Raw genomic sequence first — 27,500 nt, forward strand, 5'->3', positions numbered from 1 at the left:
GGGGTAAAACTTCATAGTCTATACATTACATAAATTTCCCAAGACTTACCATTTCCTTTCCTTTAGTTTTAAGGACCGTAATTTAAAAGCTTTCAATTTTAAGAAATAAAAGTTCATAGCCTTGACATGGTATAAATTTCAAAGAGTTTATACTTATATTTCCTTTCCGTTACCAATATTAAAAAAAAACATAATTTTCCACAATATAATCTTGAAAAGATAGTTCAAGACATGCAGAGGAAAAAGATGTCTTTCGATTATTTCATCTCTTCTTGGACACGAATAAAGATCTTTCGTTTAACATTACCTTCTCAACAAATATCATCAAGGTACAGAGTCCGAAATAGAATGTGGCGAATGATACTTTAAAATACGTGTTTATATAAATAGAGAATAGGAACTTATAAATACAAGTTTGCTGTTTATAATCTACATTAAAAGAAAATATCTTAAAAACAGGATTGGTATTATTTTTAGATTGGGTATGGCAATCTGCATTAATAAAATGTATATTATGCGAGAGGTGAATAAAATCAGAGGTAGTTCCTTAATCAATCAATCAATCAATCAATCAATCAATTTATTCAACCAATAAATTTACGAAAAAACTCTTCAACATAGAATCCCCGTAAGGCTGAATGGCCAGGAAAAAACACGGGGGAAAAACCTTAATGAAAAGTAAAGTTAAAGGGGGCATTACTTTAATGAAAAGTAATAAGTTTTAGGCCCGCATATGTTATATTTTTATGTCGAATTTCATCTTTTCTGGCGCAAGACTTCGGTGACCGATACCAAATTCCATGGCCTGATTCTGATTCTCACTTGTCACATCACTTAAAAAAGCTAATCATAACTTAAAAAAGGGTGTGCGTGTAACGGAACCACAAGAAACTGAACCACTGTAACTGAACCCTCGTGTAACTTAACCATCGTGCAACTCAACGACTGCACCGAAGCAGGTAATTAGGCTAACCTTTTTCAAACCAAACGATAAACAACTACGAGCGTAGAAAATACCACAAAATGAAAACAACAAAATAAGCAAAGTGGCAAAAAAAAAATTGTAGTTTGTAGACGGTGAGAGCCCCCGTTTACCCCCTCTCCCCGCAAAAAACATCCCTTAAGGAAAATACCCTGGGGAAAATAACACCTCACGGAAAACACCCCCCTCCCCGAAAATACCTACCCGTGGTAAATCTCCCCCCCCCCCCAAAAAATACCTCTTGCGGTTGGTTAGTCTCCAATCACTTTCGGCTTACAAAAAGACTAGAAATGCCTGGGGATTATCAAACAATTTTTACCTCCATCCTCCTGTCGTCTCTCCCTTAGAGCTAATTCTGTATTTATTTGAAGGCTCAATGAGAGCTGAGATGTTTTGGCATCAAAATGCACCCTTTGAGATATCCCCCTCTCTTCCTAGCTACAAAACAATCAGATAACCCCATTGCAGAAGTTTCAGTTCCTTTTTAAGTTTTTTTTTTTAATTGTCTATTGCTTACAGATAGTATTTGTCATTGGGAAACATACGGAAATTTTTTGTGTGGGGGTTTTCTCGAGGATCTTTCATGAGAAGAAAGTTTTTGCACGGAGGGGGGGGGGCAAGATTTAATCATAAATTACTCTTTTCCACTTCCCTTGGAACTTCTCAATTAAACTAAAAAATAACACGACTCAAAGAAGATTCTTGAATTTTGAAAACCATAATTTCCGCGAGGGGGGTATTTTCAGGGTGATGAGGTTTCCGTGGGTGGAGGAGGGGAAATTTCCCGCGGGGGAGGGGAGTAAACGCTTAGACCCGCAGAAAGTGACAGGGTGAATGGAACCCCAATTAACAGACGTAAGAAAGAGACATAAATCTGGGTAAAAAAGTTTATGACGTCCAATTTTCTTTGTTTTTGTGACAACAAAACAGAACATTTTTATAAATCATCTTGACAGTAATTTGTGTAAAGACTTAAAAAAGCAAACAATTCCAACAAGGTTGGACATGTAAAGATTCTAACTTGTGTTTTACCCAATGTAAGTTCTGTGGTTGAGTCACACGAGGGTTAAGTTTTGCGGTGGTTCATTTGCACGGGGATTCAGTTGTATGGGGGTTCAGTTACACGGGGGTTTAGTTAAATAGGGTTGAGTTTCACGGGGGCTGAGTTGCACGAGGTTTGAGTTAAAAGGGGTTCAGGTGCACGGGGGTTCAGTTGTACGGTGGTTCAGTTGCTTGGGGTTCAGTTACACGGTGGTTCAGTTACAATGGAACCTTAAAAAAGGGAAAGAATACGGCATTGGTTTTTATAGTCCCTACCGGCGGTACTGATCTCCGTTTCTTGGCCTTTCAGCCACGAAGTGCAATGGGGGGTTGGGGGCCAACCATCCTGTGCTTTCGCACACCCTCCCTGTTTACCTTCCCCAGATTTCTCCAGGTACCCATTTAAAGCTGGGTCGACTCCGGCTGAGCTTACAGAGTCACGCCACAGACCCTCGTCCTAAAACCAAATAATTGAGTACACTAGGATTCGAATCCTCGTCCTCTCGGACAAAGGATCCTAAATCCAGCGCACCAATCCACTTGGATAGAACGGATCTAAAAAAGCTTTTTTAAAAATCTGCATAGGGTCAAATTCTGGTTATTTTAAAGGTTTTCGCAATTTGCATTTTTAAAATTTATCACAGGGAATGTATAGCATGAAAAAACAGTAAGTAATTGCAGCAAATATATAAACTGGAAAAAATAGTGTTTGGAGGGTGAGGTATGAAAAAAATTTAATAAGGGTTTAGCCCATGCTCTCAACAGCCATAACTTCGATTCATACTTTTAATTCTACTCTCGAAATTTTTACTTTTGATACTATAAGTTGATATGATAATAAAGAAATTTAATAAAGAGTTAGAAGAATAACCTAGTTTTGTTAATTTTGGCCTTTTAGAAGGATAAAAGTGTTAGAAGGATAATACAAGTTTTTTGTATTTGGCTTTTACTATTGATACTATATGTTGATATGATACAAAATAAATTTAATAAATATAAGGATATATTTTAGGATATATATTTAATAAATATAATATATAAATATAATAATAAATATAATATATTTATAATATATAATAATTATTTATAATATATATATAGATATAATTTATAATTATAATAATATTATAATAATAATTTATAATATATAATAATAAATATAAATATAAGGTTATAGGATAATTTTAGATTTGTGAATTTTGTATGTAGAGGATATTTATATGTGTATTTTTGTTATATTATATACTGGGAGTATGTCGAATTATTTTTTATTAATCTTCTCCAACTTTGGAGGTCATAATTGTTTGAATTTGAATATGGGATATTTTTAGTACACCAATACATGAATAGAATAGATGGCGTTAAAAAATACACAGAAAAAAGACAGCTTGTACAGATTTAATTATTAAGAATCCCAAAGAAACAGTGGATAAGTTGACATCACTACCAACTTTTAAGTAGAAAGGAAGGCACGTTATACCTTGTTTGAACAGGAATTATGCAAGGGTTTTCAATATATAAAAACGGATGACCAAAGGGTGTATGTGGCCTTTCCAACTTCGCGACCTTCAACCCCTTATTGGGCAAGCAGTGTCTCTCTTCAGATTGGGCTGACAAGAGTTGTAAATTAGCAACGCCAGACACTTTCTCAGGAATTGAAAATAGACAGTAAAAATCCCAGTTAACAGCTTCACAGAAGATGAAGAAGAAAAAACTCTATAAATAAGTCCTATATGGAATGACGAAAATCAAATACACTTTTCAACAGTGATTTTTTTTTAATTAATCTGACTAGACTAAGAAACATTGACCCGAGGACACTGAAGCATAAAAAATGCCAGAAATTTTAAATAATAAGATCGCGAACATAATTAAAGTCCACATAGTTTTAAGTTTTTATTGGCATTAAATCAGTTTTACTATTCGTTAAAAGAGACACAACACAAAAGGTGTGTAAATGAAAAAATTGAATTCAATTCAGTTGCCAAAATTATTTTGCTCTGACACCAAAAGCCAATCAAATACTCACGGAAGGGGAAAATAAAGGGGGAGAGAGGGGTAATGAAACCTAAATGTGTTTTGTAGGGAGCGGGAGGGAATTTTGGTTCCCTTTCTGCAGCTTCCGGTCAAATTTAATTGAATTCAAATACAATAAAAAGTCTTAAAAGCGCCGAATTTTAAATTAGATATACAATCCTCAAAATACATAATTCGTAATTTTTTTTTGTAAAACATGAAAATAAACATATGAAATTAGCGTTGAAATGATAAGGTTGGTTAGTTCACTTTTCTTCGGAGGGAGAAGGAAGAGGGGAAGCACTTGATATCTCAAAAAGTAGTTTCTTTTTCACTAAAATCGAGGTCTTACAAACATGGTGTCTTTCTGAAAAAAGACATACCACTGGTTTTGGGAGGGAGGTTTGACAAAAAAACCTTAAAAACCACACTATTTTCATTTTTGTTACGCTCTTACGAGTCAAATAAGATGGGGATGGGAGTTCAAACTATGTACCTAGTTTGAACTAGTTCAAACTAGTTCAAACTATGTATAAATGTTTCTACTTTTATAAATTTAATAAATCAAATAATATTAGCATTTTTATTACTAAATATAAGTATATGTATATTAAACTGATAATGTACATTCATTTGTATTTTTTTCAGTAAAGCGCAAATCTGTGGCGTTAAGCAAAATGGTCGTAAGTCCACTTTTTATGATTTTACAGGAGAGCAAAAACAATGAAAAAATCTTTCTCACAAATCAAAATTTAAAAAACTTGAAACTTTTGAGACTGATTCCTAGTTAATTTTCGGAGCAGAATTCGATTGAAATGTTCAAATTGCTGAATTGTTTTTGTTTAGAAGATAACGGACTTATGACTTTTTTGCAAAATGACAATTTAAAAAATTCAACTTTTTTAATTTGCAAAAAGGGCACAAGTCCTTTCAGAGTTTTATTTCTTCGCTTACAATGCATCAATTAAATACAAAAAATTAATGAAAATCACATTAAGAATGATTAATCTTCTTCTGGAGGCTCAGCTTCCTCTGGAATGTAGTCACGAGGCGCATTGTCATACAAAAGATTTCTGAAGAAACGGTGGAGATCCTCTGGGATGAAAGGAAGAAGAGAGATGAGGTCATCTTACTTGGCTTTGCTGATTGTGAGGCCATTGGGAAATTTCGGGGAAAGAACTGGGATAGTAGCAACTCTACCCCTTTTTCGTAAATTCATGGTTCGGAATGGCTCGTCATTCTTGTGGGAAGTTTTGAACTGCACTATTCCTAACTCCTTTGTGTACCGGAACCAACGGATGTCAGTCCACTTGAACTCTTTTTTGTCAACGTCAATATTTATTCTGACAAAGACTTCCTTAAAGAATTCAGCAAAATCTAAGATTTCATCCTTTTTCATTTGATGAGCATTCATAGATATCTTGCCTCTGGCAGTCCTGATGACATTTGCCCAGTCTACAGGCATATTGACTTGAATGTTGGTTCTTTTCTTGGCCTTCTCTATCCTTGCATGATCCGAATCACATTCAAGATGTGTGTGGCCTGGTTCGAGAAACTTCTGGTCAATTACTTCCAGCTCTCCAACAGCAACTTTGGAAATAAAGTAAGATAGCATCCCAGTAACAATTGAATTTCTATTCTGACCACTGCATGTGCCGAATTTTACCAAACAACAAAATAAAGCGGAGGCAACCTCGCTAGGCTCCCTTTTCTGACTGTCTCTCATGCCACAAAAAAATTGTGGAATTTCTCTCCTTCTCCTGAAACATGCACTGTTAAATTATACGTCCAGAGCTGACACTTGTAGAATACTAACTTGGCCTTAACATCTGGGATTGGAAGGCATTGTTGCATGTCAAACGTCCAAAGTTCCAAAGTTCCTCCTGATTTTAGTGCTTTTTCTTTGTCTTCCTTTTTTCTGTCATAAGCTAGTTTGAAGGCATTGTCATGCTGCTCTTTTTGAATGGTTGCAGGGTTTCCAGGATCAGGATCTGCCTGAATTTTCATTTTCAAGCTTTCACATATGCCACAGGAATCATTGGCTGGAGGTTTGAATCCGAGATTGAAGTTTTCTCCATATGACGACGATTCATGACGGTTGGATTAAGTTTCAAAAAACGGCTTATAAGCGCGAACTGAAACGTCGTTTTACAAAAAAAACGGCTTATTAGTAAACCGAGGTTTGGATGGCGGTTGGATAGCGAAAACGAACGCAGCTCATGTGAAGGTTTTGAAAAAATTGGGCTTAGGCCCTTTTGACGTAACACTTTTTCACGAATTTGAAGTTATGCCCTTTTGGCAAATTTTTTATCTTGGTCAGAACTGAAGATAGGCCCATTTTGAATAGACGAATCGATCGATCTCTTCGAGCCCTTTCGAACCATGTGCTTAACTCATTTTCGGAAAAAAGTGGACTTACGCCCATTTTGCTTAACGCCACAGAAATTTTGTTCTGGCCGTGGGAAGGCATATGGGTTTTGAGCCCTACTCATGTTAATTTCTGCTCGTTTCGAGTTTGACTCGGTTATTTACTGTAATTTCTGTTCGTTTTGGGTTTCATTTATTTATCGATGCTTATTTGTGGTAGTTTCACGTTTGGTAGATTATTCGATTTTATTTCTGCTCATTTTTGGTTTAATGGAATTCTTTACTTTGAAAAACTTTTTTGTGGGAATTTTTTTTTAATTAATATCTGTTCGTTTTATATTGACATAGTCTTTCCAGGGAAAAAGAAAATAATACTTTAAATCTTTTCGTTTTTTTTTTTAAAGACTTAATAGTTTGGCCTGCTATTTGTATGCTCGAGAAAAATTTTCAGCAATTTTTAACAACATATACCCTTTTAAAAGTCTTGACACAGTAGTGTTTATGTTTAGTAGTGCTTAATTTAGTTTCATACCTCCTCTAGTTGACCTGAAATAAAAAACTTGATACCATTCACAAAAAATCTGTTTACAAATCTGTTTACTTTCTTTGATAGCTTGGATACACTTACGCTATTTTGATTTGGTTGAATTTTAAGAGCAGAAGTAGCCCCGAAAGTTTGAATATAATACCCTCAGTCGTTCTTGGGATACTGCTGAGATTTCTTATTGGTTATTAGCATTGACATAATGCATTTTGGTTTAATCTTAAGGCAATATTTGGTTTTTAAGAATAATAAACAATTGGGAGGGTAGATGTAGGAGGGGGATTGATTGACCTCTAACTAGTCTCGGCTATATTAAAGGGCATTAGTCTTTTTTACTTCCGCCTGAATGAGCCCTTTACGAAGTTCCCAAGACAACCTTCTACAGCAAAATATTCGGGTCTAAACAAAAAAAAAAAATAAATATATATATATAATAATACATTGTACCCACATCGATCTTTATTATAAATTTAATGAAATTATTCCGTATATGAAAGAGACTGTCCCCTCCTCAACGCCTCGCTCTTTACGCTAGGGTTTGACTGTGTCTCACAACTTCATTTTTTAAAACAATAAAAAACTTCAGCGTAAAGAGCGAGGCGATGAGGAGGGGACAGCCCCTTTCGTAAACGGAATAATTTCTGTTCGTTTTAAGTTTTATCGTCGCTCCTTACTTTCAGTTTAAAAAATTAGTTTTTTTATTTAATTTTTGACCTTTTTTGAATTAATGCAGGTTTTGATTTTGGCTAAAGGTACATGAATAATTAAAATAAAATTTCCATATTAATTTTACTTTTATTTGGTTAAGTGGCTTCCTCGAAACTTGTTTAATTTTATTTACGGACGTTTTTGTTAGTAATAAATATACATAACTTACGAATTAACTTACGTAAGAACTTCTATATTCACATATTTTTAATACGAATATTAGGGGGTTCGCCCCCTAGTCAATACTTCGCTCTTTACGCTAAAGTTCGAATTTTGTCCCAATTCTTTAAGAATGACCCCCCAATCACAAAGGCCGTTAATTAGAATAAATAACTCTTATGAAAGTACTAAAAACTCTTTGGCTTAAAGAGCGAGGTATTGACTGGGGGCGAAACCAATCATATACGTAATATTTTCTGTTCGTTTTAAGTTTTGATGTTTCTCCTTACTTTCAGTTGAAAAACTTGCTTTTTTTTAGTTTAATTTCTGATTTTTTTTTAAATAATGCTGGGAAATCCGGCGTCCCCTTCATAGCAATGTCCAATTAAAACTTCATAGCAATGTCAATAGCAATGAAAACGTCTGTATACTTCCCAATAACCAGAACTATATCTTAGCATTGGTATAGTTTATAACTTTCAGCCCTCTCCCCGGGGAGTTTGGGGGATTAAGTCATCCTAAAAGACATAGTTATCATATTTTCGACCATTCTGAAAAAATGGCTATCTCGAAATTTTGATCGGGTGACTTTGGGAAAAAATAAGCGTGGGAGGGGGCCTAGTTGCCCTCCATTTTTTGGTCACTTAAAAAGGGCACTAGAACTTTTAATATCCCTTGCAATGAGCCCTCCCACAATATTCTAGGACCACTGGGTTGATATGATCACCCCTGAAAAAAAAAAAAAAAATAAAAAAAAAAAAAAAAAAAATAAACACGCATCCGTGATCTTTTTTCTGGCAAAAAAAAAAATACAAAATTCCACATTCTTGCAGATAGAAGCTTGAAACCCCTACAATAGGGTTCTCTCATACGCTGAATCTGATGCTGTTATTTTCATTGCGGTTCGATAACTTTTAGGGGGTCTTTCCCCCTTTTTTTCGAAAATCAGCCAAATTTTCTCAGGCACCTAACATATGATGGGTTGGACTAAACTTGATGAAACTTATATATTTGAAATCAGCATTAAAATATAATTCTTTTGATGAATCTATTGGTATCAAAATCCCGTTTTTTAGAATTTCGGTTATTATTGAGCCGGGTCGCTCCTTACTTACAGTTCGTTACCACGAACTGTTTGAAATGTCAAGCCTTCCAATAACTTTCGACAATAAAAAGGGCACTAGCCCTTTCAATTTCCAATCGAATGAGCCGTTTTAGAGTTTCTACGACAATGCTTTCTATAAACACCTTATATGCCCCCAGGGCATAAATTACAACCCTTGCCCTGAGGGCTGTGACGGGGTTGTCATCCTCAAAGACCTAATTTCCAGAACTTTCAACTAAGTTAAACAAAACGGCTATCTCAAAATTTTGATTGGATGTGTTTGTGGAAATGGTGGGCGTGAGAGGGGGTTAGTTGCCCTCCAATCACTTCGGAATATTAAAAGCGCTTTCAATTAGCAATCGAATGAGCCTTTTTTGAAGTTTCTATGACAACGCTTTCTATAAAAAACCATAGGTGCCCCCAGGGCATAACTTACAACCCTTGCCCTGAGGGCTGTGGGGAGAGTGTTATCCTCAAAAACATAATTTCCGGACTTTTTAACTACGCTGTACAAAATAGCTATCTCAAAATTTTGATTGGATTTGTTTGAGGAAGTGGTGGATGTGAGAGGGGTTATGCCTCAGTTATGCCCAGGGCATAACTGAGGGGGCTGTCATCCTCAAAGACCCAATTTCCAGAACTTTCAACTACGTTGAAGAAAATTGGTATATCAAAATATTGATTGGATGTGATTGGGGAAATGGTGGGCGTGAGAGGGGGGTTAGTTGCCCTCCAATCACTTCCGACTATTAAAAGGGGCACTAGCCTTTTCAATTTCCAATCGAATGAGCCTCCTTTGAAGTTTCTACGATAACCCTTTCTATGAAAACCTTATATGCCCCAGGGTATAACTTACAACCCTTGCCCTGAGGGCTGTGAGGGGGTTATCATCCTCAACAAGCCTTGCCCTGAGAGCTGTGGGGGGAGTGTCATCCTCAAAAACATAATTTCCCGACCTTTCAACTACTTTGAACAAAATGGTTATCTCAAAATTTTGATTGGATTTGTTTGGGGAAATGGTGAGCGTGAGAGGGGGGTTAGTTGCCCTCCAATCACTTCCGACTTTTAAAAAAGGCATTAGCCCTTTCAATTTCCAATCGAATGAGCTCTTTTGAGGTTTATACGACAACGCTTTCAATAAGAACCTTATAAGCCCCAGGGCATAGATTAACAAACTTGCCCTGAGGGCTGGGAGGGGGGGGGGGTCGTCATCCTCAGAGACCTGATTTCCAGAACTTTCAACTACGTTGAAGAAAATGGCTATCTTTAGGTTTTGATTGGATATGTTTGGGGAAAAGGTGGGCGTGAGAGGGGGGTTAGTTGCCCTCGAATCACTTTCGATTATCAAAAAGGGCACTAGCCCTTTGAATTTCCAGTCGAATGAGCCCTTTCTCAAGTTTCTACGACAAAGCTTTCAATAAAAGCCTTATATCCCCCCCCAGGGCATACCTTACAACCCTTACCCTGAGGGCTGTGGGGGGAGTTTCATCCTCAAAGATATAATTTCCCGACCTTTCAACTACTTTGAACAAAATGGATATCTCAAACTTTTGACTGGATCTGCTTGGATAAATGGTGTGCGTGGAAGGGGTCTTAGTTGCCTTCCAATCACTTTCAACTATTAAAAAAGGCACTAGCCATTTCAATTTCCAATCAAATGAGCCCATTTTGAAGTTTCTACGACAACGCTTTTTATAAAAACCTCATATGCCCCCAGCGAATTTGGAAATTGGAGTGGCTTGTGGCCTTTTTAATAGTCGAAAGTGATTGGAATGCAACTAACATCCTTCAAAGACCCCATCCTCAAAGACCTAATTTCCAGAACTTTCAACTACTTTGAACAAAATGGCTATCTCAAAATTTTGATTGGATGTGTTTAGGGAAAAGGTGGGCGTGAGAGGGGGGTTAGTTGCCCTCCAATCACTTTCGACTATTAAGAAGGGCACTAGCCCTTTGAATTTCCAATCGAATGAGCCTTTTTTTGAAGTTTCTACGACAAAACTTTCTATAAAAACCCACGGCATAACTTACAATCCTTGCCCTGAGGGCTGTGGGGGAGAGCCTCCTCAAAAACATGCTTTCTATCTGGAAATCAACCACGCTGAACAAAATGGCTATCTCAAAATTTTGGTTGGATATGTTTGGGGAAATGGTGGGCGTGGAAGGGGTGTTAGTTACTTTCCAATTAGTTTCGACTATTAAAAAGGGCACTAGCCATTCCAATTTCCAATAGAATGAGTTCTTTTCGAAGTTTCTACGACAACTCCTTCGATACGAAGTGCCCTGGTCTAAAGAAAAAAAAATAAAAATACATTGTGTCAACATCGTTCTTTACTGAGGCAGCGCTATTAAGCTGCCTATGATTTGCTTTCCAAAATTTGCCGAAACTTTTCCACTTACTAAAATGTACTCTCCCTTTGAGTAGTTCATTTACTGCTTTCTGAAAAATGAAGTAAAACACTTATTATTTTTGTATAAAACAATAGCTTCTTCTTTTCTTTTGTATTTATTTTATTTTATTCAATAAAGAAGGAAGCCATAGGCTTGTCGCATGAAATGATTTGAATGATAATATGATTTGATTTTTCAAATTTGTCTCAGTTTCATTACCCTTTGAACGATGTTGATATTGCCATATTGAACTTTCGGAAATCAATTTCGGAAATGTACTCTCCTTTACAATGTGCTGAGTTCCGTATTTTGTAGCCTTTCAGAAGTCAATCTGACCAAGTATCCTCCATGTTTTGCATTTTTGAAGTTCTAAAGGGAAACTTGTAAGGGTTGAAATTGTCGCAAGTGTTGAAAAAATCACTAACGCCATCTAGCGTTTGGCGTTTCTTGGAATTTTAAAGCTCTTTAATCATGTGTTTTTTTTTCAGAAACTGAACCAGACAATAAAAATTAAAGTACGTTTGCCGGTTGCTCTAGTTTCGCTTTTATTATTAAAGTAAAAAAAAAAAGAAACGCCAAAACCGTTGGTGTTTTTTTTTTGTCATCCCTAGCAACAGTTTCCACTCTTATAAGTTACAAATACTCTTTGATAGAGATTAATAGCGATCTTTTCTCTAGTCATATCCCAAAAAACGTTGTGACAACTAGGCTTAGCCTATAACATAAAACAGGAAAACAGGAGAAAAAAGAGGGATAATTCAAATTATAATTGCCCAGACACTCGGAAAAGTTTTGGGTCCTGAACCCTATTTTTTGTAAAAACAGGAAAAGAAATTTTGGTTTTTGGCCAGCATGCAACTTACTCGTCACGTCTACGGGGCTAAACAAAACAAAAAGGAAGAAAAAAAATTACCAGAATTGGAACGAATTGATTGGCCACACCAGAAGATGGGCCAAAGTTATGGATATAGACGAATTTGTTCAGTCGAGGGGGAAGGTGAATTCTTAAGAAAAATTCACCAAAGATACAGCACGTTGTATGTAAACTGCATAGAATTAATGGAAAATTCGTAAAAATCTCAGAGTTTTTGAGGGGGAAAGACACAGGTAGGGGGTATGCACGAACTCAAAGGACTCTAAAGGAATGTACCGAAGCGCAAAAGTACACCTGTACGCAATAATTCAGTTGAGGAGTGTGCTTTGGCATATTTCGGGGGAAGGACGTATAGTCAAAGCAAGGAATTACAAAATGGTGGGAATCGAAACCAAATAAATCTTCAAAACTGTTACATTCCAAGGCGAGGGCAGGTACAAAGGCCCCCCTTATCATTTGGCCGTAATGGAGGTCAATATCAAATTTCTAAAACTTATTAAAAATAACTTTGCAATCAGCTATTTTGATACAACGCTTCTCAAGGCTTGTCCTAGTATTCGTGATGTTATGAGTATTGCAAATTCCACGTTGCATCATAATTACTTTTGAAGACCAGCAAACTCTTTTTAGTACCTATTAAATATGGGCTAAAATTCGAAAACGAAATCACACACACATTCGAGTTTTAAAAGACCCCCCCCCCCGCGTTGTCACAATCAGATCCAGGGTTCCCTCCAGGATTTGTTCTGGCGCCCTCTTTCCCTGTTTTTCTTTTTCCCTTTTTTTTTAGAATAAATTTGTCAATTTGGTCGATTATTGTCACCTTTGTCACATTGGCCCCTCCCCCAATGATTTTGCTCATTGGCGCCCTTATCACAATCCCCCCCCCCCAAGTTTTTGCTCTAGATCCGCCCCTGCCCTTTGTTGCCACAAATGCCAATCGCCGAATCATATTCAAGCTAATTGCGCAAGCCCTGTTCCTCAATGCGCTCGGTGCTCTAGTCCTCATATTTATAGAAATTCCCCTGTTCAAATGACCATAAACGTGCCAATTGCAATGGGAAGCATGTGTCATACAAATTTCGCTGTCCAAAATTACTATAAATTGAGAAGCACCGGACTGCAAATCAATCCAGTAAATGACAGATAAAAACATTTCTTTATGTTCATTCTATATAAATGGGACTAAAGACAAAGATCTTGGTATTCATGAAAAACTTGTCAAATATGACATTCTGTTCTGCAATAACAGCTTTTACCTGATTGCAGTTTGAATTCTTTGTCTCGCAATAATGACCATATAGTTTTTAGTACTGCAACAAGACGCACGCGTGGAAGGCAGTGACTTTGAGAAAAAAGAGCGTTGGAAGGGGCTTAGTTACCGTCCAATTTTTTGGTCACTTAAAAAGGGCACTAAAATTTTTAATTTCCGTTCGAATGAGCCCTTTCGCGATATTCTAGGACCACCAGGTCGATACTATCACCCCTGAAAAAAAAAAACAAGAAAAAAAAACAACAAATAAACACGCACCCGTGATCTTTCTTCTGGCAAAAAAAAAAACAAAAAAAAAACAAAAAAAAAAATTACACATTTTTGCAGATAGGAGTTTGAAACCTCTACAGCAGGGTTCTCTGATATGCTGAACCGGATGGTGTGATTTTCATTAAGATTCTATGAAAATAAGGCAAGTCTCATGCTCGTAACTTTAGATGGACAAGACTAAACTTGATGAAACTTAAATATTTGAAATCAGCATACAAATCCAATTCTTTTGATATATCTATTGATATCAAAATTCCATTTTTTAGAGTTTCGATTGCTATTGAGCCGGGTCGCTCCTCGCTTACAGTTCGTTACCACGAACTGTTTGATGTGCTAGCAGTCTTCTAAAGATTATTGGGTGATTGTCGTCCTAATTAACACGTATTTGCCTCATGATAGAAAAACACGGAGCTCCTTTACTAGATTTGCCAGTGCTTATTTAAGTCTGTAGAAACTGATTTCTGGTATTGAGTCTAATGGATGCAAATGGATTCTCAGTGGGGATTTGAAATGCGACTTGGATGTGACATTAGCTCGGTCAGAGGCCTTTCCCGTCATCTCTTTGACTTGACTTGACTCTTTTCCTTGGTCTTTCAAGGCCTTACTCGACTATTTCCCGTCATCTTTTCGAATCGTAAATATAGACTATAATTTTACATACTTTCACAACAGTGGATCTGTTTCGGATCTGAATCACTGTCTGTGCTTTCTTCACACTCTACTACTACTTCCCACGTTGATGAAGAAGAAAGATGGTATGACCACCTGCCACTTCATGTGAATTTTGTTATTACAACAAATTTGCCACTTGCTCCCCTTTTTCAGAAATCGAGATGGAATACAATAAGTGACCGGACTAATGCTAATTGGGTTCTAGATTTTGTTACTCTTAGCGCTTAATTATCTTCTACTTACGTGCCTTACCACCTTCTCTGTACCATTGTCTTTTTCCTGGAGCCCGCAGTGAATTAAAGTCGTGCGTTCTTATTAAAGCAGAAAAAAAAATGGCTTTCAAGCGACATCTTCGTACTGTTCGGTTTTCTGTTGCCGAGTTCCCGAAACATAAGAGAGACTGGAAAAATGTGATTCGTTCGAAACCGGCTTCAAAAGACTGCATCAAGTGATACTATACTAGGCTCTCATTGATACATCATTATCCCAAGTTTTTTCCAGTGTTAATTTCCATGTTCATCAGAATTTTTCGAAGTTAGTGTATGTTTTGCCTGCGTCAGCTGCTCAAAGACATATTAGCCGTCTTAAATCGAAATCAGTTGATCTTGATGGTATTTTTTTTTCTAATTCACTTTTAAAGAGTCAAAAGATATTGGAGGGAAACTAGCCCCCCCCCCTCCACCCTATATTCCTCAAACCCATCCGATAAGAACTTAGAAAGATAGCTATTTTTTGTAAAAATAGTTCAAAGATCATGTATTGAAAACTTAGGGGGTCGACACCCCTCCCCCCAGGGCCCGGAGGCAGGTGTTGTAAGTAATGCCCTGGGGGCATATATAGTTCTTATGGAAAGGATGCTCGTATAAACTTCGGAGAGGGCTCACACGATTGGAAATTGAAAGTTCTCGTTCACTTGATGGTATTAGTATGTCTCATTTAAATTCTAATCCTCCAGAACTTGTGTTGCATTTACAGTTGTTATTTCAAATGTGATTTTCCAAGTTTCGAGCTCCTAATTCCTTCCTATGTGGTAGTGTAACTGTAACCTCAGTCCTTAAGCGCGGAAAATACCCCAATTCGTGTAACTCGTATAGACCAATTACAGTAGCGCGCACCCTTAACATGCTCGTTGAATATATTTTACTTCTGCATATAATACCAATTTGCAAATTATGATGCAAATCAGTTTGGTTTCAGGGTTGGAATTGGTGTTCAGCATGCACATGGTGCCTTAGCTTCTCCTGTCAAATAGGCAGCCCTACATTTCTGCACTCTGGACCTACCTAAAGCTTTTGATTCTCTTTGTCCTGCTCAAGCTTGGTTTGTTCTTAGTCAACTTGGGGGGTAATCCTTCGGTTATATTAGTTTTGAAATTTTGGTATTCCCATTTCTATGTACGTTTAAAGTCTTCCAATGGTGATTATTTTGGCCACATACCAATTCAAAGAGGCGTTAGACAAGGTTAAGTTCTCTTTCCTTACATATTTAATTCCTGTACTGAGAGTGTACTTTCTAGTATTTTTCTATAGAAAGAAGAATTTTTCTAGAAGTAATTTTCTAGAAAGCGTGTTTTCTAGTATTTCGACTACTTATTTTTCGGGTCTTTCCGATGATTCTTAATCCGAGAATTCAAATTGCAGTAGTTTTCATATCCCCTGTGTTCCTTCTATTCGTTGGTTAGGTTCTACTGTATGCAGTACCATTAATTCTACTAGGCATCAGACCGTTGTTAACATTAAAACAAAATTAAACATTGGCTGTTCTAAAATTGTTGCGAATCGTGGCCGTTAAAACTGGAGAGTCTTGACCGTTACAACCGGACAATCTTGTCCTTGATAACCGGACAACCTGCTCTCCGTTACAACCGGAGAGCCAAAATTAAACGTTGGCTGTTCTGAAATTGTTGCGAATCGTGGCCGTTAAAACCGGAGGGCCTTAACCGTTACAACCGGACAATCTTGTCCTTGATAACCGGACAACCTGCTCTCTGTTACAATCGGAGAGCCAAAATTAAACATTGGATGTTCTAAAATTGTTGCGAATCGTGGCCGCTCGAACTGGAGAAGCATTCTATTTTGTTTTATACTGATCTTCATCCAATCCTCAACAGTGATGATTTTAGACGTATGGCCTACCAATTGATTTCCCATATTGGAAATTCCCTATTTTTATTCCTAGGTCTTATCGAAACCGAAGACTTGTTAGAAAGTATCATGCCTCAGATATTATTCCCGTCTTGAATGGTTTGAGTTATCAATTAAGTAAAAATACTTTACCATCGCCTCATCCGCCTTTATAACTAGTGTGTTATTGTTAATGTTTCCGGCTTGTGCCCAAAAAGATCTCGAAATATTCCTAAATTTCTTATGTTTTCCAGATAATCACGATGTTTTAATGTCTTTTCAACCCTATCACCCCCCCCCCCCCAAAAAAAAAATCCTGAGAACTCGTCTGCCAGCAGTTATTCTTTCCAAGAGCTTTAGGGAAGCTGTTTTTTCTCTTGAAACTAATTGCAACTTCATTGTCAAAGCACTAATCTTCTCTCTCAAGAGACGAGTAACATGATACCAACATGAAAAACCAAAATGACAATGCTGCTTATCCAGGAAATTTAATCATGGCTGGAGTTTTAGACAGTATTGCCAGATTAAACATATTTTCCGCAATTCAGCAGTAAAAATTGACATTGGCTAAAAAATTTGCAAAAGTTTACCCGTCAGATTTGCAATCTATAAAGACAAAGAAAGTGGCCGGAGGTAATTATAATTCAATTCGTAATTACTTCAAATTTAATGCAAATTAAGCCCGAACCTGGAACGGTTTACTAATTAATACTTAATACAACTTTATGCTTTGTTTTATTAACTTTATCCTTCAGAGACATGACCCCTAACTCAACAGCAAGAAAGACAAGTTCATGCGTTCGAAAATACGTGCCTCCGAAGAACATTGAATATCCATTGGAAACAGAAGGTTAAAAACCAGTCAATACGAGATGCCACTAGACACCCACCTGTGATCGACATCATTAGACTGCGTAAATGGGGATACTTAGGACATGTCCTCTCAATGAATGACCAGTGACTGCCGAATGCTGTCCTCCACTGGTGACCAACTGGTACCCGTTGCAGAAGAAGACCCATGAATACACTACGCCACAACCACAGTTTATAAAATTATCCAGTAAGTTTACCGCAAATGATTTCTGGGTCTTCATTCTCGGTGTGAACAAAAAACTCCTCCCACTTATTTCTGCGCTTATTGTCCACTTATTGGTTGAGCCGGCCAAGTGGTTTTGTCAGTACTTGTTCCGTAGGTGAATATTCTTGGTCTACCCGTGAAAAGATCTAATGCCGCTTATGTTTATATCTGCAAAAACGTTCTCTGAAGCACTCGCACCTCGGTCCGGGTTTTTATAATGGGTGAGATAGGGAAAGATCATACTGGATAATTATATAAACTGTGGCCACAACTACCAGATTGACCTTCGCAGCGTTAACACTTTCATCCAAACCGAGGAAGTGATATCTGTGTGTGGGAAAAATAGCAGTGTGGTTACGAGAGTTTTTGAACAAAGTCCATGTGCTTTGTGGACACACTATAGCCTTCATAGATTAACACTGGTTTCCAAAGCATTGCCCGATGATTTCAAAATAGTACTGGCTACAACTGTGAAAATTGTAAATTACATTAAAACAAACTTCTTACAAGAACCCCTATTTCACAAACTGAGCGAAGAAATGGGTAGCCGCGGTACCTCTCTTCTTTTGCATATAGAAGTTCGCTGGTTATCCAGGGGAAAAGTACTGAGACGATTAGTGGAACTGAGTAATGAAGTTACAACTTATTTGGAAGAAAAATGGAATATATTAAACATCTACTGGACGACGACTTCATTCTCAAGCTCACTTATTTGGCAGATTTTTTTTTTTCCAAATCAAACGAACCTAATTTGTATTTGCAAGGTTAAAACGAACCAGACTTTTTTGAAATTCACGATAAAATTCGAGCGAATGAAGTAGCTTATGCTGTGAAAAAGTTGGACTGATAACGGCAAATTTTGCTTTGAAACTTTTATTATTGAAAACCATGTGCAACCTAAGATGAACCAACTGTCTAATATTTCCAGTCATTTATCACTGTTAAAAAATTATTTTGAAGACTATTTTGGGGAATAGATCAAAAAGTGATACTTGTTAATTATATGGAACATACTCAAGAATTACGCTCTGTAATATCTGAGAAAACCGGTTTCATAGCCACAAAGACAAGTGACAAGTGACAGAATGATTTGGCCAAAATTATATAAGTCTAATGTATTTTGCCCCTCATTTGTTTTTGTGACTATGAAACCAGTTTTCTCAGATTTTTCATAGCATAATTCTTGAGTGTGTTCCCTATAATTAACAAGTACCCAAAAAGTTTGATTAGTTGAGCTGTACTTGTAATCCTAGCAACATACCTAGTAGGCTACTTAGTACCCCTAGTAACCCTAATCAAGAGACTTACCAACTAGTACCTGAACAAAAGCACTGAAAAATAAGGAACTTGTATGATAAACCCCCTACCGCTCAAATTGTTCATTCATTGACGCATAATAGAACCGTTTTTTTTTCGTTTGTTTCTTTCAGCTTAGCGTGGCAAAAGACAAAGAGAAGTAACAGAATAGATGAAAAATATATAATTTGGGTTATATATTTGCACATCGAGGGGGGAGGGGGAGGGTAAAGTTTTTGGACAGTGTGAAGGTAGAAAACAATTCTTACTACATAACATGCAGAAAAATTGTACCTAACACATTAGGAATGCAGACCCGCTGTACTTTACCCCCACTCCACCCCCCTAATGTGGAAATATATAGTCCAAACTTGTTTTTAAAGTATTATGTTTTTATCTTACTATGGTATATTTCATTAGGACTGAGCGTCAGAAAAACGTATTAGACATGGGCGTACGTAGCTTTTTCTCTGAGGGGGGGGGGCAGCCAATTCTGTGATGAAGGGTGGGGGGCTGACGTTATATTGGCAGTTCACAAAACCTTACATTGTCAGGAAGTTCTATCCTACCTATGAAATCTTTATTAATAAGTAATCATCAATAAACTTCAGCATTAATCAATCTTATTGGATTAAAGATAAATCTTTCCAAGAGATTATGGATAATGGCTTCTTGTTTGACTTTTATTCTGTCATTTCAGCTGTTTATTTCCAGCTTTTTCAACCATCTACGTTTTATCAACTGCTTTTTTAACCTTCGACCCTTTTCAACTGCTTTTTCAACCATATCTAGTGCAAATTTGAAGCTTTAGGGGGGGCAGCTGCCCCCCTTCCGTACGCCCATGATATTAGAAGAATATTAAGTAGGGGGTATATCATACAAGTACCAAAAATAATTACAATCATAAAAAGTTATCGAAATTCTGGCTCTCAATTGCTGATAACTATCCTTGCCTGTTTGGTGAAGCTATGGAAGTCCTCTTCCGTTTTACTAGCTCATAAAAATACGAGGCCGGATTTTCGGGTACGATTTACATTAAAACTAATTACAGAAATACCTTGGATATACCTTGGATATATCAAACTCACTGCGATTAAAAGTAATTAAAGTCGAACCTGATGCTGAAACTGTAATGAAGAAAAATCGGAAACAAATACATCCTTCCCCCCGCAATAAAAAATTATTTAAGCGGTGTTTCTCATTTAAACAGCGTTCCATTCATATTGAGAATGCCTGTAATTTTTTTTTTTTTGTCATTTCAATTAGAAATACTGAGTTCCACTCCTCACCACTACGAGATCTCAACATTACCAATATTGCGACACTTACAGTTTGGGAACCACTGTTCTATATTTTTTTTTTGTCGGGAGATGTTTGGGAATACAGTAAATCTCTCAAAATATCTACAGAAATGGAACAATGTTTAAAATTTTTCAATAATTACCAGTTGACTAATTACCAGAATATCACCAGTTGAATAATAACCTGAATATTACCAGTTGAATAATTACCTGAATATTACCAGTTGAATAATTGCCAGTTTTTCCGACAAATTAAAATTTCAGGGCTTTGGAAAAGGTTTTAGTGCTTTGATCAGGACCATATCCAGGATTTTCGGGGGGGGGGGTAGAAAAGGTATTCTCTTCGGGAGGGGGGGTACACAAAAACCTAAAAAAACATAAAAAATTCGTTTATATCCATTTCTGTTACGGTTTTACGAGTCGGACAAACATATAAGGGGGGGGGGGTAAAATTCCCTAAAAGCTTTTTAACTAAAAGCCTTTTAACATAAAAGTTCAATCATTTCGATTCATTTTCAATTACATTAACTTAACTTTAACTTACACGGGCTACCAGATGTCTCAAAAGAGATATGAGAAAACAATAAATAAAATGTTCTTAATCATTTTTAACAATTTTACTAATTTAATTATTAAATCATATTAAAATGCTCACTAATGATTATTATATACATTAATAAGCATTTAACAATTTGTTCCTTAATAACTTTAGGACGGTGGAGTAAACATCTTAGTTTAATAAAGTCATTTAACATTAATATTTAAAGTCAATGTCAATTGGCTTCAAACTCAATGAGCAAGTCAGGTCAACAATCAATGACATTAAATAGTGTCTAATAACGATAATTGAATCACCACAGACGACATATTACTCTCCCCCCTCTCTCTTAACAGTACATCGCACCAAAAAACCGGTTGAGACCAACCCAGCAGAAATCTGTGACTATTTCTTGCCTCGGGCGGCCGGGCTATCTATTTTTGGAATGTGATCTCGCGGTTATTTTGTATCAATAGCATTGACGAGTAAACAGGAATTTAATTTTATTGAAGTTATATATGACATTTTAATTGAAATTTAATTTTATATGACTTTCGGTTCCACTAGGAAAGGGCCACTTGCTGCCAAGTGGCCAACTTAAACATCGACCATTTGCGCACACCTTTTGGAAATGATCAGCTGAAATCTAGATCCCTATTGTCAGTCAATAAGTGTTGTACCCTCCAGAGACGATTGATATATTGAAACACAACTGGGAGTCATTTTAATGTTGGTTTCAACCTTAAATGAAAACATACAATCTTTCTATTAGACAAAAAATTAAAAAAAAGATATTCACTAATTATTTTGCTCTAGCCGATTCAAATTCCAAAAGTTAGATGGCCCGACCGATATTCACCTGTCACCAATTGTAAGGGGACAAGACCCTAGGACAGAAGGCTTCGAAATACAGTCTCCCAGAGCAGGGGCAGGCCCAGACGACATCTGTTGCCTGAAAACCGCAAATAAATGATATCAAACCACCAAACCAAAGGCCACGTGAAGGATACTGAGCCACATTCCCTACAGTAAGAGCAAAAGCAGATGATGTATTCCCTGAAAACTGGAAAAAAGTACCATAGGAGCCCCGAACAAAGAAAAACACCGATATATTGACAAGAAGTCAACACAATTAACACATAATTAAAAAAACAGCAAAATTGTGACAAAAAAAAAACAACAGAAAAATAGTGAAAAAAACTCACCGATCCAAGTACAACAGCACCAGTGTACCGAGAAGGCAGTTTGGCAGCCATGCCATATACAGTATTCTGATATATTCCACCAGCCATATTTAGTATGACCACCAATGCCATTGTTGTTACAAAAAATTCATACTGCCATTCTGACGAGTTAACCATTGCTAGTATAACTGTTGCTATGAATACAAGCACCATGACTAATATGCTGCTTATTACACGAATAGTAAGATTTCCCCTAGAAAGAAGAAATTATGGTACTGATATAGAACTCTAACTAACACACTTATAGAAGACTGATATCCCGGAATTTAATTCTGGTGATAAGATTTTCAAAAACGTCTCCATAACAATCCAAACAAGAGGAAGAGAAATTAAATTACTATTTCCTCTGACGGTCGAAATAACTATGGCCTAAATCGGCCATATTTAGTGACAACCAATGTCATTGTTGTTACAAAAGATTCGGTCTACCAATCATACGAGCAAACGATTGCAAAAACTACTGCTGCAATGAACACGATTACGATGATTAAAACGCTGCTAATAACAGTTAATAACAGTAATAACAGTCATAACAGTAATAACAGTCATAACAGTCATAACAGTCAAATAACAGTAATAACAGTCATAACAGTCAAATAACAGTAATAACAGTCAAGTTTCCAATAGTAAAAATTATGGTATTAATAAAGAACACTGCCCCACCTACTGAAAATTAACGTCTTCCTTATAGTCGAATTTCATACATTTTGAAAATAAAACAGAAATTCGAAACGTGGAATGTGGAATAAAAGTCAGAAAGTGAAAAAAAAGAGAAATAAATATTAAATATAAGTAAACACAATTATATTTATGTATTAAATTTAATCAAATATAATTACATATAAACATAATTAAACAGGTTGTCAATTCTGTCCCCATGCTCACATTTTAGTCTCCTTTAGGTCTGGTTGTTGATGATAAACTTATCGACAAATTTTCAAGAAGCATTTAAATTCTGTTTTGCAAATATTGGTAAAAAAGAAAGCTCTGCTGCTTTTTTCTCCGTTACTATACGGTTTCAGGTCTCATCTTGGGCCACCTTGCATTAAGTCAATGTTCATCCAACCGGTGTATAATACACAAATTCATAGGATTTTTATAGGGACTAAAAAATTACATGTCATCTGGCCCTGATAATACTCCGATTTAGAAATCAAGTTCATACTTCCATTATTTATACCTTGACAAACTTATTGACCTTTCCTATCATTGACCTTTCCGAGGGGAGTCAAGTTTTCCCGAGTAATCATTCTAAATAAAAGCGAGCCATAAATTAATCCAGCTAACGTTGTTGTTTGTTTGAAGCACTCCTGGGAGGCTGCCCATTGTGCCCGTCTCCACGATTTCATCAGAGCCTTTAGGGATGAAAGGTATTCCACGTCAAAATTCAGCTGTCCAGCTGTTGTTCTGTCATGACCGAGGGTCAAATAATTTAAAAAGCCATTTGGCTTTTGTCACTGTGGTTAGGGAATCCAGCTAACTATCGGCTGATATCTGTTGTCTGTCTTTGGCAAAATTTTTGAAAAGTTGATGCATTACTATTTTTTATGATTTTCAATTAGGTTTTCGAACATAAAATTCCACTAAGCATGCTTGCTCATATAATTTGTCTTTTCTGTGCATCCTGTTCATTTCTGATCGTATACTTTCTTTATTCTGCTTCATTCTTCATTGACCCTACAGTGTCTAGCTCACAAAATATATTGGTCAAGACCTTTAGGGGCATGAAAGTGCCACCTAAGGAAGGCCAGTCCACCCCAACACTATTCTCTAGTTACGGCACTGATTAATTAGTTACTGTTTTGTTACTCTTGATGTAATAAAACTTTCTTGGGCCGGAAACTGGGTTTATCACTGTTAATTTATAAATTAATTAGTTTAAGTTTATAGGTTTTTAGTTGTTGTCCAGTAGTATTTATTTTCTAATTAATTAGATTAATTTTACTTGTTTAGTTAGATTAATTAGTTTAGTAAGTGTTAGTTTAATTTAGCTAGCCTGGCTGCACCGTTTTGAATGCTAGAAAATTGACTTGAAAATATGGCAATAGAAAAAAATGAAGCAGATAATGTAAGTTTAAATTAGTTTATATCCATCAATAATCCGATTAATTACAACAAACTCAATCACCACGTGACTTTAAAGCACAACTGGAGAGTTGTGCTCCATTGATTTAAATAACCTGGCCAATAAAAATTAGGGACAAGGGTGTTCTTTCTTCTTTCTCTTTGTGCTTGATTATGTGGAGACACTAATATGTAATCCCCATACTATAATATTTCAGGCCCTGCAGTAGCTGGGATTCAATCCCCGGCCCCGTAATGCCAAGCAAAGAGCAATCCACTGTGCAGGCACAGGAGGAAACTCAGTTTTGTCTCTCAAGAAAACCCATACAAACAACCAATACCATCTAGCGTACTCAGCTGGCACTAACATAAATTATGAGCAAATAGCCCACGCTAGATGCCGATAGCAGGTTTTAGTATAAATAAAATTTATGATAAAACATTATTTTTTTTTCATAAGAACCTTTAGCCAATGCTACTTGTCTTATAATTATTTTTAAATAATAAGCATAAATGGTATATATAAAATAGCATTAAAAAAGTAAGTTAAGACATAAACTTTATCATAAAAACCTAAATAAAATACTAATTGTCTTTATAATCCTTTTTTTATAATTATGGTTTTATTTTTGTGTAACATTGGTCTGACCAAGGTCCCGAATCGGACCAGAAACATAAATTTCAGTTTGGATCCAATCAAACTTTGGTTAAAATAAGTGCGAATAAGCATATTCAGTAAAAATATATAAGTACAATATATATATATATATATATATATATATATATATATATATATATATATATATATATATATATATATATATATATATATATATATATATATATATATATATATATATATATATATATATATATATACATATAAGTATCAATAAATAGATAATAAAATTATTAAATAAGTATAGGTTATTATTATATTTTTATTATTATAATGTATCATAATAATATATATAATAGTATACAAAAAAATATCATTATTTATATAACATAATATTTAAGTATATTATTATGATACATCATTATACATTTATATAATATACAAATTATGCTACTAAATATCCTAAATAAATTAATTTAAAAATAAACAAATTAATAAATCCAGTTAGTTTAATAAATAAATCAATATATATGAGTATAATAAAAACAAGCGTAAAATATTGAATTTTTCTAATTCTGATGTGTTGCCTACATTGTCACTGGCACCGGTCTATTTTTATTGTGACTATATCCATGATTAAAAGCTAAAGTCTCCCAACCCGTTATCTGGTTTTAACCCCCCCCCCCCAAAAAAGTTTTGTCCGACACGTAAAAAAGCGTAAAAAAAGCATTAAAAATATTTGTTGGGTTGTTTACCCCCCCCCCCCACGAGCAAAATCATGGATACGACCCTGGGGTAGAACAATAAGGAAAACAGTTAGAAACAAAGCATGTTATTCAATAATTTCCTTTCAAAGCTAAACTGAATATAGCGTGATGAACAGAAGGAAGTAGACTTAGAACTATTTCTAACCGTTGTGAGGGAAATGTCATAAGTTAAGAGATACAATCTAGCAATTAAGAAAACAACATACGAATTATACCTTTGGTGACGTATTGACTAGGGTCAGTAGTTTCTAACCCCAATCTTGATAACAGTAGATACTCATTTACAAGGCCGTACCCAGAGGAGGGGGATTTACCAGATTTGACCCCCTCCCCACCACCAAAAAAATGGACCAAAAAAAGTAAGAAAAAGGCATAAAAAAAATTAATGATGCGTCTGTAATTTTTTTAACCCATCCCGAAAAAATTCCCCCCACCCGAACAAAAATCCTGTATACACCCTTGCTCACTTATTAGTTACTTAATAAAAAAAATTATATATGGATTTTCGGTAAACAAAAAACGGAGTACAGTAAGAAAATAAACGAAGAAAGTGAAAACCAAAAATATTTTTTCTTTTCGCTTTTATATTTCTTATTTAAGTTTGTTTATTTAAAAATACAATATTTCGATAAACGAAAAACAGAGTGCAATAAGAAAAAAAAACATGGTAAGCAAATGTGGAAAACTAAAAAAAACTTTTGTATTTTCTTGTTTTTATATTTCGTGTTTAAAATAATCAAATACGAGGAATTGAGCGATCAAGAAAAAAAATAGAGTACGGCAAGAAGAATAAATAAAAACCATAGTAAATGATCCTAATGTGCAACAAAAAACAGGTTTACTGTAAACACTAAATAGAAAAAAACGAACCGCAAGAAACACGAAAAACTAAAGGAACAAGACAAAGAGAAAAGACAAAACTGAGTAAAATGAGAATAAGAAAAGCAAGCAGTAAACAAACCTGGCATCCAACACTAAATACACTATGCGAAAAAAAAAGAATTATGATAAGGGGAATGTGTGTGTCTGTGACTAAGGAATAAGAAAAAAAAGTTTCTTATTTTAAAACAAAAGGCAAAATTAGTAAATATAGCTTGGCCAAACTTTTTATCCGTAAAAATTAAACATTAAAAACTTTTGATCCCAAAAACAACTACAATTTCAAGGGAAAGCTACACTTAATCTGTTTGGTGCCCTAAGTTTTTAGGTTATTTTTAGCCGATTTTTTCAAACACAAATCTTTATTAAATTTGGCACCTGCTGCTACTAAAAGCAAATTGACTGCATGTGGAGGTCTTTCTAATTAAAATTTCAATTCCAATTTTTCCTATTTTTAAAGACATATATATTTGTGTAGATTTTCCTTTAACTAAATCATTCAGATAAATTTCATTCTCACTGTCCTTGGTAAATTAAGCGGATTCGATACCATAAAAACTATTTTGTGAGCCTCAACGTCAGCTGACCGTCTCAAAGACGAAGGGTTTTCAAGGACAAAATTCTCCCAGGGTCATTGAAAACTATTAATAATTTGGGGTTGGATTATGAAATTTGATTGAAAATACGTTGAAACTGTGCCGACAAGGTTTTCAATCAAAGCGGGTTGCACCACATGGAACTCCCATAGATACCAAATTAAAAAAAATTAGATTTCTTTTGAGTTGATTCTTTGCGTTTTCCGAGCAGGTATGCTAGAACATGTTTATGGAATGCCTTTTCCTAAACCTTAAAAAGAAAATTCTGGTCCGTTTAATCGAAAATAAAATAAAAAAAAACAATTTGAACTTTCTAATGATGTAAGTTTGACTAAAGCTAAATATCTCTATCTCCGGCACAAAACAAGAGAAGTTAAATGATTTTTCTAAAATTTCCAGGAACATAAGCGCCAGCTGTCCTTTGTTCGGATCTCATATCTAAGATCTACAAGTTATGGCAAGACCTCTCAGTTCTAAATAGTATGACAATAAATACTAAAAAAGTTTACTATGGACGAGATAGGGTGATCCCTTAAGGTTTCAAATCCCCTTTGAGAAAAAAGCGTACCTACATCCTGATGATGTAACATTTT

The 27,500-nt window shown here is 35.6% G+C and overlaps 1 protein-coding gene across 3 annotated transcripts in view; it reads right to left on the reverse strand.

The window, feature by feature from the left end:
- The window catches only part of Ent2 (Equilibrative nucleoside transporter 2), a 196,829-nt gene that overhangs the window by 42,680 nt on the left and 126,649 nt on the right, over window positions 1-27,500 (reverse strand). For all 3 annotated transcript variants that reach the window (XM_089108471.1, XM_089108470.1, XM_089108469.1), the window contains one exon: window positions 21,944-22,175. In XM_089108471.1, coding sequence (XP_088964597.1) covers window positions 21,944-22,175 — 232 coding nt within the window. The remainder of the gene's footprint in view (window positions 1-21,943; window positions 22,176-27,500) is intronic.

Source organism: Artemia sp. Qi Xiang Cuo, chromosome 3 (assembly GCF_049724085.1).
Source record: "Artemia sp. Qi Xiang Cuo chromosome 3, ASM4972408v1, whole genome shotgun sequence".
In the NCBI taxonomy this organism is placed as follows: Eukaryota; Metazoa; Arthropoda; class Branchiopoda; order Anostraca; family Artemiidae; genus Artemia; species Artemia sp. Qi Xiang Cuo.